We start from the raw sequence: 20,037 nt of genomic DNA on the forward strand, positions 1-20,037 counted from the left end.
GAATGTGGCCCGAGGGAACGGCCTGGAGCTGCGTCAGGGCAGGTTTAGGTTGGATATCGGGAGAAGCTTCTTCACCCAGAGTATGGCTGAGCACTGGAACAGCTCCCCAGGGAAGTGCCTCAGCACCAAGCCTGACAGAGCTCCAGGAGCTTTTGGACACGGTGTGTCCCTTGGGGATGTGCAGGGCCGGGGTTGGGCTCCATGATCCCTGTGGGTCCTGCCTAGCTCAGCACACTCGGTGGTTCCATGATGTCTCTGCCAAGGCTCCTACAGGGATCGGCTGCCCTGAGAGCCCCCTCGGCCCCTGCAGCCTTGTGGTGAAAGCGCTCCCTCGGGATGGGGGATGGTGTGTCACGAGGTTTTCTATGAATCCTGCATCTCCCAGGCAGTTTTGGTGTCACACAGATTAAGGAATCATCCACTAGGACACTGCTGAAACAGGTCAGCTTTCACTACTGCAACCCAAATAGTGTGTATCCTTTAAATGCCCGATTTGAAGTAACTCAGGTGTTGGCCAATACTTGGAGCGGGTATGCATGGGACACGAGGAAGAATCACCTGTGTTTGCTTCCATGGAGAAGGAAGACTTGTGTCAGGGTACAGTGAGGAGAAGGCCACAAAGGTGGCAGCTGGTCACAAGCAAACAGTCTGAGGAAAATGGATCCATGTGCCCTCTCTTGAATTATTTGCAGTAGCTGCACTTTGATGTAAAACTGTCTGATTTCAGTGATTTCCTCCAGTTACTAGTTAGGTCAGCTTTTTACCTCACACTGTGTCACCTTTTGGGAGCCAATTCTTCTCTGGTGCCATTGAGTGTGTGTGCTACAGAAGGCAGATATTTGTGCCTGCTGTAAAGCATAAATTTATTCTGGGTTGGTTTGGGTTTTTTGTTTTTGTTTTGTTGTGGTTTTTTGGGGGGTTTTTTTGGTTGGTTGGTTGGTTGATTGGTTTGTTTTTTTTTTTTTTTAACTCAACTGCATTTGTAGGACTGCTACTTTTTCATATTTTGGTAACCAACATCTTGGGGAAAGCAAAATCCTTGTTCATCTTTCCATTAGATCACATAATGAAGAAACTAATCCATGTGATAGTGGTTTCTTTGGATCCAACAGTTCTGTCTAGTGAGGGTTATCACATTCAACTTCCCTAAAGAAAACTTCTGGATGTGCAAATACCTTCCATGGCAGGATGCAATCAAGCTTTTGTACCTACAATTCTCAGAAACCTGTGGCTTGTAATGAGTACTACTGTTCCACTCATTAAATTTGTTGGTTTAAAATCCTCTTTGAAATCAGTATGGAAATGACAGCTTATGTATTCATCAGCTTGTTGGTCTGTCTGTGTACAACAAAAGATGTTTGAATGAGATTTTGATAACATTTAGAAACTGCTGAGTGGTGGAGCCATGAGTTTTCCTATGTGGCACATTTCCCTCTGACCAGGTGTTATAATAACTCACCAGAGATCAGTGGTTTCTATTCAGTGTGAGACATCAAGGTAGCAAACTGCAGTAATTCAGGGAGAACAAGATAATTTTAAAAATCATGGAGTCATGCAATGGTTTGGGTTAGAAAGGACCTCCAAAGATCATCAAGTTCTAACCCCCTTGCCAAGGGCAGGCATACTTTCCACTAGACCAGGTTTCTCAAAGTCCCATCCAGCCTGAGCTTGAATGTTTCCAGCAATGGAGCATCCACAACTTCTCTGGGCAACCTGTTCCCATGCCTCACCACCCTCATCATTCTTCCTTACTTCTAGTCTGAATCTGCCCTCTTTCCGTTTAAATGTCTCAGTAGAGAAACTGAGTTTGAAACTTCATGAAATGCAGAACAAAAAAATGAAATAAAATATGAAAATTAGGAGTTGGTGCTAACCAGTAAGATAGAAATCTTGGCTGGGGAAGAAAAAAAAGATGCACAGGAAGTGTGGGGGTTAGAAGAGAAACAAATGCTCTTGCTGGGGATGGGTGACAGTGAAGAACAGCCATGGTCACCAGGAGCTGCTCTGAAGCACAGAGAGGACCTGTCATCTGTGGGATCTTGGAGTGGTGCAGGGAATGCTCTATGGACGTGAGGAAACAGGTACAGAAATGCACACAGAGAGTGTTATTTCTCCTTTAGCATCTGTCTAGTTCTTACATTGTCAAAGCAGAGCACATCATCTCATGCTGCTCCCTAACATGTGTTATGTGCTGCTTTTTTATATTTCCCTGAAAATTTATCTCATCTGTGTGAGCTATTTCTGGGACTGGAGCTCAGAGGAATAGTTGCTTAAGCTGTGCTGGGGGGCTACAGCAGTGTGGCCCTGGGGGCTCTGCTCAGGTGGGCTTCAGTCCCATTTCTTCAACAAGAAGCTGCTCTGACATCAGCTCTCATGGAGCAGCTGGTCATTCAAAGACAGCACCCTTATGGACACACTCCAGTGTTTTGCTCCTTCCCTGGGAGTTATGTAGGTGTGTGAGCAAATAGATGGGGCTGACACATCATGTTGTGAACAGCAAGATCTTTGTGAAGTGGTAAAGTGGTAAAAATTACTTTAGGTGTGAACAAAGGAAATTTTGAATCTTATGTAGTTTCAAATAATATGTAAGTTTCTCTTTCAGGTTCAAAATCAGTAGAGAGCAAACCTACTGTAATAGTGGTTAAGTGATGTTGATATACCTACTGCTTTGCTTAATAATACTTTTAACAGTGCTGAGGGTATGGAGAGTCAGTTAAAACAAACTGATTTAAAAATTTGCACTCAGGTATCTTAAATCTTGACAGGAAGTGGAAAGCTCCACAGTCATAATAAGACTTACTTTGTGGAAGTTCCTATATTTTTATCTACTTTAGCTATCTTCTTTCTTCTCTTCTAAAAATACCTGTAGACATGATATGTGCTGGTGCTTTCACGTAGCTTCTTCCTGCTGCTTTTAAATTACTGTTTCCAAGTCAGTTTGGTGCTTGCACATTTCATAGAATCACAGAACAATTCAGGTTGGAGAGGACTTTTAAGATCATCTATTTGCAATCTCCCTGCCATATGCAGGGTCACTTTACACCAGACCAGGTAAACTTGATCAAGTAAAAGTGTGTGTTTGCTTTCAGTTGGTACATGAAATAAGTCTTCTTTGATATTGGAAAGTGTCCTTGTTTCTGGCTTGAGTACTGTAGCTGAAGTGAAGCCTCTGAAATGGAGGTGTGTATTGAGCTGGGAGAAGTTCTCTCTGAAATAGCCCAGGAGTGGGTGTCAGTCTTTCTGGAAGGTTTCAGAGGCAGCCCCTAACTCAGCTATTTTGTTCAGGTAGGTGGAAAAAGTGAGTGACCATCTGCAGCCCTCATTCTGAAGTTTTTCTTCTCCATCCCTGCAAGCCCAAACCCATGTGTGCTCCTGTTTCCAAAGTTGTGTATAAGAACTGCAGACCTGCCAAGGGGCAGCCCTTGGCAATCCCCACTTTACAGAGGCAGAATATCTGAATTGCTCCCAGGGCGTGTGACTCTCCCTCAGCTGCCTGCAGCATGGCTAAACTTGGAAAAGGTATTATTTTGATTTTCAGTGGGTCTAAAAAAGGTGATTTGGGAAATGGACTGAACTTGATCCACTGAGGACACCTGTGGCATGCATGGAAGGGGAAGAGAATGGAAAGGAAAGCAGTTGTCTTTATCTTGTCTCCTACCAGCATTCTTTAATTATCTTACAGAATTCTTGCCTTTTCATACAGAAATTGTGTCATTTCCTTTAAGCTTATTGGCATGATATTTCTGTACCTGAACTTCTGTTATTTGATTGCTCATGATGAGCTGCATGAGCTGTCAAAAACGCAATCTGCAATTAAAGTGAGGCCTTTATTTAAATTTCCACCTTCTTATTTTAGCTTGGCTTACACAGCTGCTGTAAATCAGGCCTGCCTCTTCCAAACATCTTTCATCCCACTAGTCACTACCGAGCAAGCCTGACAGGTCTCCAAAAGCAGAGTCAGTTTCTGCAACTTTTGTGGAAGTCAGTGTCAAGATTAGAGAGATGTGGACAGACAAGTGCCCCCTTTTCCTCAAGGAAGGCTACAGCTCCAGCCAAGGAGTTACCTGCTCCATTTGGCTGCCAGGAGCCCAGTTAGGATGTGCATGGCTCAGGATCACAACTGGAGATTGTTTCAGAAGGCTTCAAGGACAAGGGAGGACAGGGACTAGAGTTACTGTGGAGACAGAGAAGCTGGGGCTTGGCAAAAAAAATTTGGGGGCGACATGAGTTGGTTGATATCAAAACCAGCCTTTGTGTGTTTGCTGCTCATAGAACATTGTTTGTCCTGCAGTTATGTAGGTGATGCAAACCTGTGGCAGTGTTCCTAGGGGTCCCAGGAAAAGGGAAGAGACAAGAATATGACTCCATGCTTCAGAAGGCTGATTTATTATTTTATGATATATATTACATTAAAAGAAAATTATATATTAAAACTATACTAAAAGAATAGAAGGAAGAATTTCATCAGAAGGCTAGCAAAGAAAGGAAAGGAATTATAATAAAATCTTGTGATTGACCAGACAGTCTGATACAGCTGGATTGTGATTGTCCATCAATTAGAAACAACCACATGAGACCAATCAAAGATGAACCTTTTGCATTCCACAGCAGCAGATAATTATTGCTTACATTTCATTTCTGAGGCCTCTCAGCTTCTCAGGAGAAAAGATCCTAACAAAAGGATTTTTCATAAAATGTGTCTGTGACACAAACCTGTTGCTGTAAAGCAAAGAATCTTGGTATTTGTTTTCTGCAGCAGGTTTTTACTCATTGCAGTGGTGATAAGAGAATCCCATTGATTGTATCAGAACAACCAAGATCACATTTGGCTTTGTTTTTTCCAAGAGATTAATTTTGGAAGAGTGGCCTCTTTCATGCTGATTTCTCTCCTTCATGCAGTACTACTCCATTTTAGCTAACAGGAGTGTCTAGGATGAGTTTGAGGATGCTTTCATCTTTCTTGCTCAGAAATCAAGAAAAGAGAAATCTGTTTTAAGGAAATGAAGATAACACAATCTTCTTTTGCTTCTTCATGTTGATCACAATAAAATGTAACACCTTCAGGACAAATTTTAACACAGAGAAATAAATATTTGCATCACAAAAAGTGACTTCTATTACAAATATATGTTAACTTACTACAGTTAGGCTCCTCTATGTAGGTATAAAGAAATTGTATGTGTTGAAGCAAGACTTAGCTCTAAGACTTATTTTCTGCTTCATTAAGATTTTTTTTACATCTTATTTTCCTTAGATTTCTGTTGAGAAGATGTGTTGAGAAGAAGGTATCTATGGGGCCAGAGGTGGTGAGCTGAGATAGATGTACCAGGAGCGAGATGAGGTGCTTGGGGCTTGCTGTGCCATCAGTGCAGATTTTCTGATTTTCCTGGAAGTTTCTGTTGCCAGTGGCACAAAATCAATAACGTGGCTGACCAAGCATGTGTGTCTGCACTGAGGGGAGCTGACTGGCTCTCTGGACTCTGTTGTTTGTCTTAATTAGACTTCTCCTGACTAGAATGAGATCTTTAGCACCTGTCCCATTCAAATGTGTTGTAGTGGAGTCTACCCAGGACCTCAATGAGTTTCTCCACATGTAGGGGCATAGCTGTATTTAGGTATTGTCTCATTTGCTGTGGAGTGTCTGTGACATCTGTATGGGACTAGTCTGCTGATGTCCCTGCTTGGTTAAGAGTTTGGCTCTCGCCCTTGGGACGGTGAAGAAGGAGCTCTGTGATCACTTTGCTGCCTGTGAGACTGAGCACACCTTGCCTGGGCTGCAGCTTGAGCAGCTCTGCAGTCTGTGACTCATTTCCTTTAACTGTGAAGAGAACTGCTCACCACTGCAGTTCAGCACCAGCATGGACAAAGGAATCCGTGACATATTTTCTGATTAGTCAACATGAAATCTAGTTTGTTGGCATTTTTTTTAAGAAATATAGATTTCAATTATCCCATTGCTAAGATGTAATATTTTGAAATAATCATATCCGGAGAACAACTTTTACTTTTCTCAGGTCACTGTACCAGACAGATGCAGCTTTCTTATACTGAGATGTTATTGCTTGGCACTTGTATCCTTCAATTCCATAAAGAAATTTAATAAATGGCTGCATAAGAAACAATCAATGTGAAACAGAAAATAGTTAAAATATGTATACTTTTGATTTCCTTGAAAAGCAGTTTTGTAGCATCTTTGGGATTAGTTTTGCTTGCGTTTTTTTATCTCCATGTTTATTGTTGTCTCTGTCATTATCCTGAAAAGCTGTCTTCTATCTTTTATCACTGCTGTTGCAGCTGTTTTTTAACTCCTGTCATTGCTGTCATCAGTATGCATGTCAGAGAAACACTTTACCATTTCATGGAAACTTTTTAGCAAAAAAAAAAAAAAAAAAACCCAACAAAAAAAATGAACAAAAAACCGGAGCATGTTCTCACAAGCAGGCAAAAAGTAAACAAAATCTCTCATGGTACCTCGATATTAGATAGATCACGATTACTGTTCTTGCAGGTGCTCTTGGTATTTTGCATAATCACATTTGCATTTTGACAGATTAGTGCTCATGGTGTGAATCCCCTCTATTTTATGTCCCTAGACATTTGTGTTGTTTAGGACTGAGACTTGAGCATGCTTTTTCCCATGACTGAGTATTGAGCCTTGTTTAGGGGGGTCCTATGCCACCCCACTTTAAAACAGCATTGGCTTCTGCAGAAGTTCCTAATCTGAGGTTCCAGACTGGTTTTAGTTTCTTTGTTTTAGTGCCAGATTGCACATTTTAAAATGCTCTGACGTGACAAGTAGTTGTGCATGATTCTGCAACTTGTAAATAAATACTGTGGTCACAGGTGCCCAGTGGGGCAATGCTAAGCAGAGGCAATGGGCACAGCCTGAAGCTCAGGAGGGTCCATCTGATAATCAGAGAACACTTTTTCACTGTGAGGGTAACCAAGCACTGCCACAGGCTGCCCAGGGAGATTGTGGAGCCTCTGTCCCTGGAGATATTCAGAAGTCATCTGGACATGGGCCTGGGCAGACAGCTCCCAGTGGCCCTGCTTCAGCTGGGAGTTGGGTCCCCTGGCCTGCAAAGGTGGCTGCAAACCTCAACCACATTGAGATTCTGTGAAATACTCTGTTCAAAGACACTAATTCTCACTAATTCTTTGTACAGCAGTCAGAAACCCAGAAAAGGCTGTTCCTCTTGACTATCAAGGAAATTAGTTGTGAGAGCAGAACCTGATGGTCCTCAGCTTATGGATGGGGAGGGCAGCTCAGTGAATCCGAGCTCTTTACAACTGACTGGGATATATAAAACAATATGTTTTGAAAAAATATTTTCTGGAGGAGGAGTAGCCTAAAAAACATTAACTAAATCTTCCAGTAAAGATTGCGTAAGTGAAATGAATGAAGAGATGCTGGATTATGTTTAAAAATAAAGTGTTTTTGAAAGGATATTTAATTGCAAATGAAATTCTTTAGCTCAAATTGGCACTACCTTTCTTGTGCTAGTATGTGGTAATAAAAAATGATAGTTTTAGCAGATTTAAATAGTCTATAAGAAGAGAAATACCTCATTTCTATTTTGTTCCCTTACAAAAGAGACATTCCTCAGCACGTCTTTAGCCAGATGGAGTTGAAATTGCAAGGCTTGGAGCAAAAGCTGCTCTCCTGCCCTCTAGTGTTACTGTAAAAGTTTCGAGTCAGCTGAGGGTTTGTGTGCGAACGAATTTCTGCTGTTTCTTAGAAAACTGAAAACTTACAAATTGGTTCTTATTCTAAGTAGAAAATGGGAGTTTAAGAGGGTTTTACAGCTTTCAATAGTTACTGCAGAATTAAAACCTAACCTTTCCTTTCCTTTCCTTTCCTTTCCTTTCCTTTCCTTTCCTTTCCTTTCCTTTCCTTTCCTTTCCTTTCCTTTCCTTTCCTTTCCTTTCCTTTCCTTTCCTTTCCTTTCCTTTCCTTTCCTTTCCTTTCCTTTCCTTTCCTTTCCTTTCCTTTCCTTTCCTTTCCTTTCCTTTTCTTTCCTTTTCCTCCTTTTCTTTTTCCTTTCCTCCCTTCCCCCTCTTCTCCTCCTTTCCCTTCCATCCCCTCCCCCGCCTTTTTCTCCCATGCATGAATTAATGAGGTAAGCCTTGCCATCAAACTTACTGAACCTTGTTAAACACTGTTAAATTCCATGGAATTTATTGAACTCTGTCAAATTATTACCTTACCTCAATGAAACATATTGCCGCCTCTCTGCTTTGACTGAGATGCATTCCACTCATCCACAACAGAGGCTGAGCATTGATACTGCCGTGTAGTATAAAGGCAGCTTCATTTTATTACAATTTATGCGATCTTTTTTGCCCAACACCCAAGAAAAAGCAAAGATGCTGCCGAACAACACTAGGGGTCACTGTTCAACGGGATTACGAGTCCTGGAGCAGTCAATTATGTGCTAACTGAGCCCGTATTCCTCAAGCCGATGTGTGGATCATTGCAGCACTTGGCCATGTTTAATTTGTCTGGCTATTTTATTTCATCCAGAAAGAAGATAAATAAATGGATACTAAGGTTCAGCTGAGGAGAGAATATCTTCTGATTTGTTGCCAGCAATCTTTATAAAGGTGGAACTTGGGTTTTGCCCTCTTCAGTGCTCATTTCTCACAGTATGTGATGACCTCTACAAGTACTTTTTAAGGGCTTTTTTTGTGATGAGCAAACGGAGATAAATGCCTTTAGTCGAGATTCGTGGAACCAAACACCAAGCACTCCACAGTACCTGAGGTGCCACTGAGTCACATTAGTCACAGGGGCTGAGGATGCCTCTTGCAGAATCAGAATCAGCGCCCTTAGCTCCTCTTCAGCATGACTAAGCAGAGTTCCATTCCTTGGATGTTTTATTTTTTATCAGTAGTTGATGAATTCTTCACACATACTGGAAGTTTAGAAATGGTTTGAAAATAAATTTGAAAATCCTCTTGGCTTTTAGCTTAATGAGAGACAAGGCTTGCGTCAGTCTCAAGGGTTTGTCCAGAGCTGCATTCCTCAGTATATTAACCAAGAGCACCTCACCTGTCCTTCAAAGGCCAGAGAGATAAATCATGTCCTGATTTGCTGAGTTGCACTTTTCTACAGGTAGATACAATCCACAGGAAAGTAACAAATTGCATAGAATAATCTGTCCTCCTAATATTAACCCCCCCCAAAAATATGGTAGGAACTGGAATGTTGCTAGTCAAGTTCAGGCTTAATATCTCATTTGTTCCTATTTGGTTCCTTAGTAGATTCTGTGCTTGCCTCAGGCAATAGCAACATGTTTCTTCGTGATGAAATGTGATCAGTTATTTGGATGGTAACTGTAAGAATGTAAGTGCATTTCTGTTGGTTTGGAAGAGTATCAAGAAGGGTTTGCTTTTTTTTTTCTCTAACTGCTGCCTGGACTGTTCCAGTCTCTAGATCAATGCACTCTTTTGGAAGCACAGCAAAGCAGCCTCAGTGTGTTTTGGTGTTAAAGGTTATGATTTTTGCTAACTGACTCACCTTTGGCATGTGTGATGCCTCCCTTTGGTTCTGGCAATGCCAATACCAGTTGATTTCTTGATTGTACAGCATTCAGCTGACCTCTTGGCATGTACATGTCCACCTGGACCGTGATCAAAACCTGCTTGGGGCTCCTATAGATGCCAGATGTTGTGGCTGGAGGGAGAATGGGTGCACCTGGGAAGTGACTTTTAGAAAGGTACCAGGTTCTGTCTCTCATCATCAACTTTGTCAAGTTTATCTGATTTCATTTTCCAGTTGATGTAGGAGATTGAATTGGGCTTGAAAATGACCAGTAAGAAATTCCCCTGGAGGAGGAAATCTCTTGGCTGCCACAGATCCAGTTTCTGCATGTTGTTTTGTTTTCACTCCTCCTGCCTGGCAGCAGCTAGTAGAAAATGACTGAGGTTTAGAACGAGAATCACACTGCTCTTTATGTGACACTGGGGGTATCACAATCTGGCACAAAGGTCTCTGAGGCAGGACCTGTCAGAGATGCTGCATTTTCTTGTGTTCATTGTTAGACTGGAGACCCCAAGAACTGCTGGCAGCATTTTCTACATGCAGCATAAATCCCTTGGATGCCCAGGATGCAGACTCAGCTAAAATGTTTGTTTATGTTTCTGCTCAACAATGCAGTAGAAACTTGTGAGAGTTATTGCACTTGGGATGTTGATTGGATGGGCATTAGGTCTCATGCAGGTTCAGGATAGTCCAGGCTTACTGCTCAAGGACATATATTTGCTCTAAGCATGGTAACTCCAAATGTCTAAAATTCATCAGTTATCACATGTGAGTAGAACCTGATGTACCTGTGAGAATGGTTTTGTTGTACATACAGACCAGGGCTGCTCTGCACAAGAATCACAGGTAATGCTCACTGCATGTGTGAAGCTGTTCCAGTTTAATGCCCAAAGCAGGAGGGGGAGAGGTGATTAAAGGAAGTAGAGTTGGTAGTCTTGTCTAAACACAAAATCACATGCATGGGGCAGCTTTCTCTCTCTTCCTGTCCAGTATCTCAAGTCTAAACAGCCTTTTCTCTCTTCTGAATAAACTCAGTCCAGCTTTCAGTCCTACTGGACTCAACTAAGTTGAGTTGTTTGGCCTTGTGGAAACTGAGGAATTGAAAATCACTTTCTAGAACTTCACACATTTACCACAGTGGGATTAACATGGTCACTCTCAGCAAGAGTGACCGAGCAAGTCACAAGTAGCTGGACTTTAAAGGAGCTATGCATTTCACTTTCATGACATAAAAATTCTTTACCTGGCTCTTAGAAAACACATACTTTTGTGGTGTAAAGAGAAAACTGTCTTTTCTTCTGCATATAAAGATCTGTTCAATATCATTGTCAATGATATGGATGAGGGGACAAAGTACACTCTCAGCAGAGGACACCAAATTGGATGGGAGTGTAAATCTGCTGGAGGATAGGAAGTTCTGCAGGAGGATCTGAACAGGCTGGATTGATGGGCCAAGGCCAATTATGTGAGGCTCAACAAGCTGCCCTTGGGTCCCAACAACACCCTGCAGAACTACAGGCTGGGGCAGAGTGCCTGGGAAGCTGCCCAGTGGAAAAGGACCTGGGGTGCTGGTGACAGCAGCTGAACATGAGCCAGCAGTGCCCAGGTGCCCAAGAAGGCCAATGGCATCCTGGCCTGGATCAGCAATGGTGTGGCAGCAGGAGCAGGGCAGGGATTGTCCCTCTGTACTCAGCACCGGTGAGGCCACACCTCAGTTCTGAGTCCCTCACTGCAAGAAAATTTCCACTGGTGCTGGAGAGTGTCCAGAGGAGAGCAAGGGAGCTGGTGAAGGGCCAGGAGCACAAATATGAGCAGCAGCTGAGGGTTAGCCTGGAGATGAAGAGGCTGAGGGATGACCTTACCTCTCTTTACAACTGCCTGAAAGGAGGTTGTAGCCAGGTGGGGGTTGGTTTCTTCTTCCAGATAACAAGCAATAGGACAAAACAAAATGGCCCTCAAGTCGTGGGGAGGTTTAGATTGAATATCAGAAAACATTTCTTCATAGAAAGCATTGACAAACATTGGAACAGGCTGCCCAGGAAAGTGTTGGAGTCACCATCTCTGGAGGTATTCAAAAGATGTGTAGATGTGGCACTTGGGGACATGGTTTGGTGGTGGACTTGGCAGTGTGGTTATGACTTGTAATGGGACTTGATTTTTGAGGTCCTTTCCACCCTAAATTATTTTCTATGTCTACTTGAGAGATTTACTCAGTACATGTTCCAAGACACATGTGGAAAGATCTGCAAAGATCCCAGTCACTTCTGTGAGCAATACGATGATACTTAGTAATTTGCCATTAAATACCTCTTCCAAGTTGTGAACTGGTTATTCTTTTCTTCTGTAAAAATAAGTTTATTTCTTCAGTTGCATGATTGGGTCAAACTGTATTTTCGGTTAAACAGAGTGCTTACTGGGGGGGAGCTTTGAAAGTACTATAAAATTCAAGTAAACCAAAAAATGCAGGCATTTTACTGAACTTATCAAAAGAGCTTTTTCGGTTTTCATATATTTTAAACGTGTGTATATATATGTGCATTCATAGTTTAAGACCAAAATTTTAAAGTTTAGCCCAAAATATACTTGGGAGCAGTGATTTGGATGAAGCATTCCCCAGACCCCTAAGGCTGAAGAATAAATTCTGCAGCTGAAAAGGTGGTAGGTGATCATGATGTACTCAGGGGTGTGGACTCCCCACGAGCTTTTGTTTAGATAAGGTAATGTGCAGTACTTGCCCCCTCTAATTGTTAATTACTCCTGTGCCAATATGTTTTGCTTGAGTTTATCTTGTGCAGCTGCTGCAAGCCTATGCCAGATGGCAAGCTAGCTCTTCAAGCATGAGGAATAGAACTGAAAGGGCCAGGAAGGTCTCAGATCCCCATGTAAGGCTCTGATCCTGTAGGCAGTCAGAGCTCTGTACATGAAGGGCTTGTAAAGTCAAGCCCTTTGCATGCTTTAGCCTAATGCAATTAGCCTCCCCTTTGATTTTAGTGGCTTGAGCTGTTTGCCATTTACAAGTGTGGTCAGATAACAACATTTTTAAACTGGAGGCAAACATCTTTATTCAAATTTGATTATCTAATTAAGATATGGAACCATACTTAGCCAACAAAAGAAGGCTTCTATTTTTTTTTATTTGCTTTCTGTCTGAGAATGCCGAGTGCCTTTGTAAACAGGATATTTCATTTTGGCACATAATTTGAACTCCCAAGTTGGTGTCATTTCTTCTCCCCACTTCCTGGTTGGTTTCATAAGTAGGCCATGTACTTGTACTGGGAATTTTCATTGCACAGAACATGGAGCCCAAGTATGTCAAACTCTAATGTCTATCTTTGGTATTGGAGGTAACATAGCATTCAAAATATTCTTCTCTTTATAAGAACTCTGAAATACAAACAAGATTTTTAAAAAAATGTATATTTTTATAAACTCCATAGCAGAAAGTGTTTATCAGTCTGAGAAATTATAAACATGAAAATAAAATCGTGTTTACAGTGTAGTGATTAGTTGCATCAGCATAATATGTTATATGATGGAAAAAATGTGCCAGTACATCTATGCCAACCTCGGTATTTTTCTCAGAAAGGTCAGAGGATGAAAGTATGCCTTGTCAGGCAGCCAGAACCATTTTACAGCTGTTATTAGTTGCATGCAGCCTAGAGGAAATGGGCTACTGCCTTCAGCTCACAAAATCAAAGCCTGAAACTTGTTGTGCAAAACATTTAGATTGGATCTCTGAAGTACTTTAAACTGATCTTGATTCAAGTCCAGACTAGCTCTATGCACTTGTGACCATTTGCTGGTATTTTGTTTCTCTGATTTTTCCAGCAAATGTGAATTTTATTTTTCCCTCATATCTGTAGATTTGCAAACTTTTGCAAATTTTTGTGACTAGTGTTATAATGTGATATGTGTTTTATACCTTCTTTAGATCATGTTTGCAAATTTTGCTTTGATTTTTCACAGTAAGACTCACTTCAGCTGATGTCCTAAGACAGTGCAGTGGACAGAGGTGCCTCCATGTGTGTCCTCATTGCCAGGAGCTTGCACCAGTCAGGTCTGTGTCCTTACTGTGTGCCTGCCAGCTCATGTGCCTGCCAATCTGTGTGTCTTTTTTGTGTTGTTTAAGCTATCAGTCACGTTTTGCCTAGCCTAGGATATAGATGTGACGCTGAAATGCTTTAGCTGGTGACTGCTGGTGTGTTCTAAAAGTGTGATACAGGATGTATCAGTACTGCAAAATACAGTTATGAAGTTGGAGCAGCAGCAAAGATGAAGTAATTTGCACATTAACTTCACACGAGAAGCTCGCTTTCAGGGCTGTGAGAACATATGTAGCAAAGGAGAGACTGAACTGCTGCAAAAGACAGAAAATAGAAAAGCTGCAGGGACTGTGACCAGTGCATAACCAGTATTTCCTGAGAGTCTACACCACCTTTGCTTGTCTTTCCTTGTGTATTTTCACACGGATTTATGTGAGTGCAGCCAGGCTGCAGGTGCCCTCTGTTTGCTATGTACCAGCTGGCCCAAAATCCAAGGTGTGCTGGCCTCTGGGAGATGCAAGCCATGCCTGTTAAAGCTGTGCTTTCTTGCACTGTGACCTGTTAATTTGTATTCTAATTTGTGCTAAGCTTTAAACTAAGGAGCCTTAAAGTGCAATGAAACTTGTGCCATGCAGGCTGTTAAAAGAGCTTGGCCAGGTTTGCTCTTTATGCTTCTGTTGCATGGAAGCCTGGCAGAGGTGGTGAGACCAAATTAAACCAATTATCAATATTATGCTGTTCAGCAAATGCTTCTGTTTCTGATGGCGTTAATGAAGTGGCAGGAGCAATTTGGAGGCCACAGTTCCTGCAATGAAGTGCTGGCAGTGCACAAATGAAGCAGCAAGCTGCTCCAGGAAGGACAGCTGGAGGATGGGGGTGGGAAGGCAGAGGCAAGCAGTGATTGTCTGTCTCCTGAGAATGGGACCAATTTTCAGTGCAGCTATGCCAGCTGAGCTCTGGGAAGGCACCAGGGAATCCAACTCAATGGGATTTAATTTGTGTGTATGCCTATAGATTATATATGACAGGCACGATTCCACATGCCTCCCAAATCATGGCACTGTACTTAAGCCCTTATACATAGATAATGCAGACGTGGGATAATCAAAGCAACCTTTGTCATGCTGAAAGCTGAAACTCCTGAGGGCAGAGTTTAATCAGTGTATTATTGGAACTAAAATTCCAGCCTTACTGTAGCGATTGTATTACTAGATGCCATATTTAATTCATGAAGAGAACTGTGAGTTTTAAAATGGAAATGAGACTCAAAATTTGCTGGTTGATGCAGGATATAAAATTAATTTTCTGTTGGTCATGAGCGACAAAGAAATAGGTAAGAAAGCAAAAAATCTTTCTCATCTGTGGCTGAATTCCTTTGTCAGGTTATTGACAGTCCCAAAAAGTACTGAAAGAAAGTACTGCAGAAAGGTAGCTGTGATTCACTTCACAAGTTGCATCTCTGTTCATATACCAAAGAAGGATTTTCTTCTATTCCTTTAACAGTACATGTAAATGTCAAGCTTCTACAGGCTGAAGAAATATTTCAGCATTACTTAAATATATAAGAAAATTATTACTTCCCTATGGTTTTTGTAGTATTTTCTCCTTTTGCTCTTCTTTCAGACAAGGGAATTGCTAGGAGGTGTAGTGTATCACTTCTGCATACACATATATACTGTAACCATTATTCTTGTGCTTGAGCTTGTGTGTTTTCCAACAGCTTTAGCAAGCTTTGCCTTAATTAAAAAAATAAAGAATCTGCTGATTTGAAAGAAAATGTGACAGTGAAATAAATCTGGGTTATATTTGGTTAATAAGGAAAAAGAGGATGATGCCGGATGTGGAGGTGACCAGGATGTTCCATTTCAGCTTTCCTTCCTCATTTAACTTTTCTTTGGCTGCTCCAGCTAGAAATGATGTTTGAGGGCAGGAACAACAGCAGGCATGGGGGTTTTTCATTACCTTCCCCTCTAACACAGTAGCACATCAACCATCACGTCTCCACATTCCTTCCTGTGTGTTCTTTGTTTCCACCATGGGCATGTTCTTTCTCCTGATGTGCCATATCATCCCCCAGGTATGGTTTAATAATTACTGTTCACAAAGTCCCAGCAGAAGTGAGCTTGTGAATTGGAGAGCTGTAGCAGAACTTCAGGATGACAAATTGCACAGTGCCTTCCTGAAACCCAATAAACTCTAGTGCTTCTACACATTGTGGTTCAAATGTTTGTTCAGACTCTGGCTTTTCATCTGTAGAAGAGCAAAAGAATATCTGTACCTCTTGTTGGCAAGGAAGTGACATGCCCACATGATATTTCAGGCACCAGCCTCTCACTGACTTGTGAACCTGGACCTCAAACTCTGTGGTTATCTGTGTCCAGTCCTATGTAAATGTGCTTGAATTTGGGGTAGTGGCTGAGGACTGTGGAATAACTGTTATACTCAAAAGTTTAAACTTCTCTTATACCTGAGCTGATTTGCATGTTGCCCTAGTTGGCTTGTCTTGGAATGCAAATAGTGAGAATGGTGTGGAATGACCCTCTGGTTAGTGTGACAGTAAACTTTATGCCAGAGTTCCTCAGCTCTGGGGTGAAGGTGTCATTTCAATCCTTCACAGCAGGCTGTATGGTGGGATGGAATTATTTTAATGCTGAAGGGACAGATCAAACCACAGATTTAAACACACTATTGTGCTGTACTCTGTCCTGGTAACCTCTGCTTGTGGCTGCATGACACTGATGCTTTTTTTTGCTCTTTTGTGCTGATGTAGTTTTTCAATACATACAAGTTAAATCCTACATCCTTTCTTTAATAAGAAATACCATTTATTTTTAGAAGTACATTTAAAACACAGAGCAGTTGAGGTGACTTCAGTGACGTTAGGATAAGGCCAAACATGAGTGTTGGAAAGGAACAAAGATCACAGAATAAGGAAGAAAGATCACAGAATCACAGAATGGTTTGGATTGAGAGGGACCTTAAAGATTGTCCAGTTCTAACCCTCCTTCCATGGATAGGGACACCTTTCACTAGCCCAGGCTGCTCTGAGCTCCATCTAACCTGTCTGTAAACACTTCCAGGGATGGGGCATCCAGAGGTTCTCTAGGCAAGCTCTTCCAGTGCCTCACCAGCCTGAAGAATTTTTTCCTGGTATCTAATAAAAAAGATCCTCACTGTTACAGTTTTATTACAACTTCTGTGCCATAAAACTGTAACACCTCTTTCTCTCCCCCTTTTTATCATGTTCCTGCTGCTGCATCAACTGAATACTTCAAAAGAAGGTTCCTTAACTTTGTAAGAGGAAAGAAAAACTTGAAAACATGAACTCCGCTTATTCTGTAACTAGAAAGCAACTATGAATAATATTAAAAATAATCACAATTCATATTTCAGTTTTACAACTTTTAATGCAATTGTACAAGTGCAACATTTTTAGAAGATCTGACTCAATTTTTTAAAACTGCAGACAATATGGTTTCAACTTATTGTTCTTGCTTAAATTTGGGACTGGAAATCCTGGTGAATAATTTTATCCTGAAATCATAAAAACTCTGTTAAAAAAAAACCCCAACAAATTTGGAATATTTAAGTAATATTACTTTTATTGTGGTAAATATGAAACAGTAATAAAATAAATACACTCATACTTGGTGTTTGTCCAGTTTAAAGGGGTGTGTGTGTGAATACCAGATTAGTCATTCCTAACTTGGACAAACCCTTATTGTGTCTATATTCATAGCTTTTCTATGGTAACCAACTGGATTATTGAGTTGCAACCATTTTACTGGATTTCATGTGTTTCTATCAATTCTTAGGAGAGCTATTTTGGTGTTAAATACTGCCAGGCAGTGAGTAAATGTTTTTCTACTTTACCAAAGGACTATGTGTCCTTACTTCTTCCTTCCTTGCTTGCTTAGTCTTAAATTCATCTTCAATTAACTGATTTAACGAATTAACCCACTGGAAGACTATTTCCCTTTTTTTAAAAAATCTTTTTCTCTTGCAGTTGACCTTGCTCAGGATTTCAAGAGCACAAGTATAAGAGAAACAGAATGGAAGAGAGGCACAAGAATTGGAGTTAGAGGGGAAGAGTGACCTCTTGTTTCCCATGGCATTGCGCTGGTAGTTCATCTCAGTCCAATGTCTTTAAAACTTCAAAATGAGCTAATCAGGGTTTTTTTTACATGGTTTCTTAATGTAGGGCTATAATACTCACAGCAACTGCAATGAAGATAAAGCTGCTAGCCAGGATTGACAATAGTGAAAATGAATGAAGAACTTGACCCTGAGATTAACATTTCCTGTAACTCTTAACATTCTTTTTTTTAAGTGGTACTTCAGTTCTCTTTTGTTTCAAGTATTTAGTTTGTAATCATACCAGTGCTTCAGTAGCAAAGTGTTTTCATTTTGGAGCCAGGGATTTGAAGAGAGTAATATTTCTACTTAATTATAAGGGAAGTGGCATTTGGTCAGGTGTTTTACATTATTATTTTCCCAAAATGAAGCTTTTAAAGAAGAAAAGGAGATAAGAAATATTTGGGTTCAATGATGTAGCTTGTTAAGGATAGCTGGCTCCTTACATTGTGCCCTGATGATCCAGCTAGAACCACGTGAAGCAGGGGAATTCCAGGGTGTTTGAGTTCAGCCATAAGGGCATAGAATATTTTCATTAAAAATTAGAATTGCTACTAAAGCCAAGTTGTCATCTTCCTTCTGATAGCAAAGGAAGTTTTGGTTCATTAAATTACTTTCTGGCTCTTGTTTAAAGAGTTCATAATCTTTCTTTTAGAAATGAGCTACTGTTGAAGGAAACAGATAATATGTGCCCAACAGAAGCTGAGTTTGTCTGTCCTGACACTTTCCCATCATGGCTGGTGGCTTGAGTGACCTCCATCCAGCCATGGAGCTCTGTGGTTGACCACTGCACGGAGGTCACCTCCTCCACAGGGGCTCTGGACATACTCAATGCACTCTGGGATGTGTGTTGCTGCAGCACATTGGACCAGTCCCACTTCTGTCTGGGAAAACAAGAATCCCTTTTCCTTCTTGACCCAGACACTTAGGTATGGTGAAGCTTTTCTCTCTGGCTTGGTGGGTTTGGGGATCCTGCCCTGGGAAACTGCCACTTTTCTCAAGCCAGGAGAAAATTGGCAGTTTGCAGCTGTGTGGCATTCAGCAAAGTACTGTAAGGTGGTGGTTATGGTAGGTGGTATTTCTACTATTAGTTCAGTACTAAAAATTCTTGTGTGCTAAAATTTCTGTCTCTCAGAAAAGAAGTTTTCATCATAGTTTCAAACATTTTCTACTGATCCATGTTGCAAATGAGAAAGGAGAAAATACCTTAGAAAAGCATATCTAAGCACAGCCTCCAACATGAGTGCAGATGAAATTCTATTTTAAATAAAGGAAGAGCTGATACTGGTTTAAGTATTGGTTTCAATTGATAACCCTACTATCCTTATAATTGCACATAATTGCTGCTACCCTACTTGGCTATGCTAAGATAATTTGTGATTTTAATCCACATTTTCTTTTGAAGAAGTGTAATTAAAAATAAGTAGTACAGAATATGTGTCTGTCCCCCAGACCATAGATCAGTGGTGGTGTAACAGAATGGAAGATAATAACATGCAAAGAGTTGATCAGTCATGTGGTGCTGCTTCTCCTTGTTTCAAGCTGCAAAATCCTATTAAAAGGGAAGCTTGAAACAAATTTTATGTATTTTTAGTATTTTCACTCTGTGAATGCAATTACTGTGACAGCCACAAAAATTGCATGAAATCATGAGTAAAGAAGGAAGTGTTGCTGCAGTGGGAGAGAATTGCTCTGCTAAGAACTCTCCCTCATTTGTGGCAAATGGCTCAGGGGCTTCAGAGCCTCTGAAGATTTTCTACAACCCTCACTATGAAGTATTTGCTGTCAGCCAATTGGGTCCTTGCTGGAGAGGGCTTGGATACTGTCATGGTTTGATGCTGGCATCAATTTTAGATGAAAATTGTCATATGGAAGAAAACTCCAAATTGTAATCAGATCACTTAGTTATGCTACAGTTGCTGCTGGCTTATAGTCATTTTCCCAGTTAGTCTTTTTCTTTACTAGCTGTTATAGTCTCAAAGGAATTTTGTTGGGAATTGTAAGGGAAATGGCTTTTATGTCATTTTGCTTCATGGTTTTTTCACTATATTGAAGACATAATGCCTTTAATATCTACACTCTTACAGAATACTTAACCCCTTAGTATCCTAAACTGTATGAATCCTTCCACCTGATTGTCCAGCTAATTCTACAGTTCTGTTTACAAATTTTGCTATGTTTAGCTGCATAGGTAAAAAGGTTAGTATCCTCACAAGTCCATTTTTGGTGTGGGAAGTTATTGTCTGCATAGGAACAACAGTATTTTAACTTAAACTACAGAAATCAAAATATGTTGATGTATAGGGTTGCAATCAC

General features: G+C 41.0%; 1 protein-coding gene across 2 annotated transcripts in view; it reads left to right on the top strand.

Annotated features, from left to right (window-relative positions):
- Positions 1-2,044: 2,044 nt before the first annotated feature.
- Positions 2,045-20,037, top strand: part of RASA3 (RAS p21 protein activator 3) — a 171,347-nt gene continuing 153,354 nt past the window's right edge. Inside the window, exons 1-2 of one of the 2 annotated variants that reach the window (XM_063149888.1) lie at positions 2,045-2,081; positions 13,511-13,601. In XM_063149888.1, the coding sequence (XP_063005958.1) occupies positions 13,565-13,601 (37 nt within the window). In that variant the 5' untranslated portion in view covers positions 2,045-2,081; positions 13,511-13,564. The remainder of the gene's footprint in view (positions 2,082-13,510; positions 13,602-20,037) is intronic. The other variant, XM_063149889.1, reaches the window with a different exon arrangement.

The sequence above is a fragment of the Melospiza melodia genome, chromosome 2 (genome assembly GCF_035770615.1).
Source record: "Melospiza melodia melodia isolate bMelMel2 chromosome 2, bMelMel2.pri, whole genome shotgun sequence".
Classification (NCBI taxonomy): Eukaryota; Metazoa; Chordata; class Aves; order Passeriformes; family Passerellidae; genus Melospiza; species Melospiza melodia.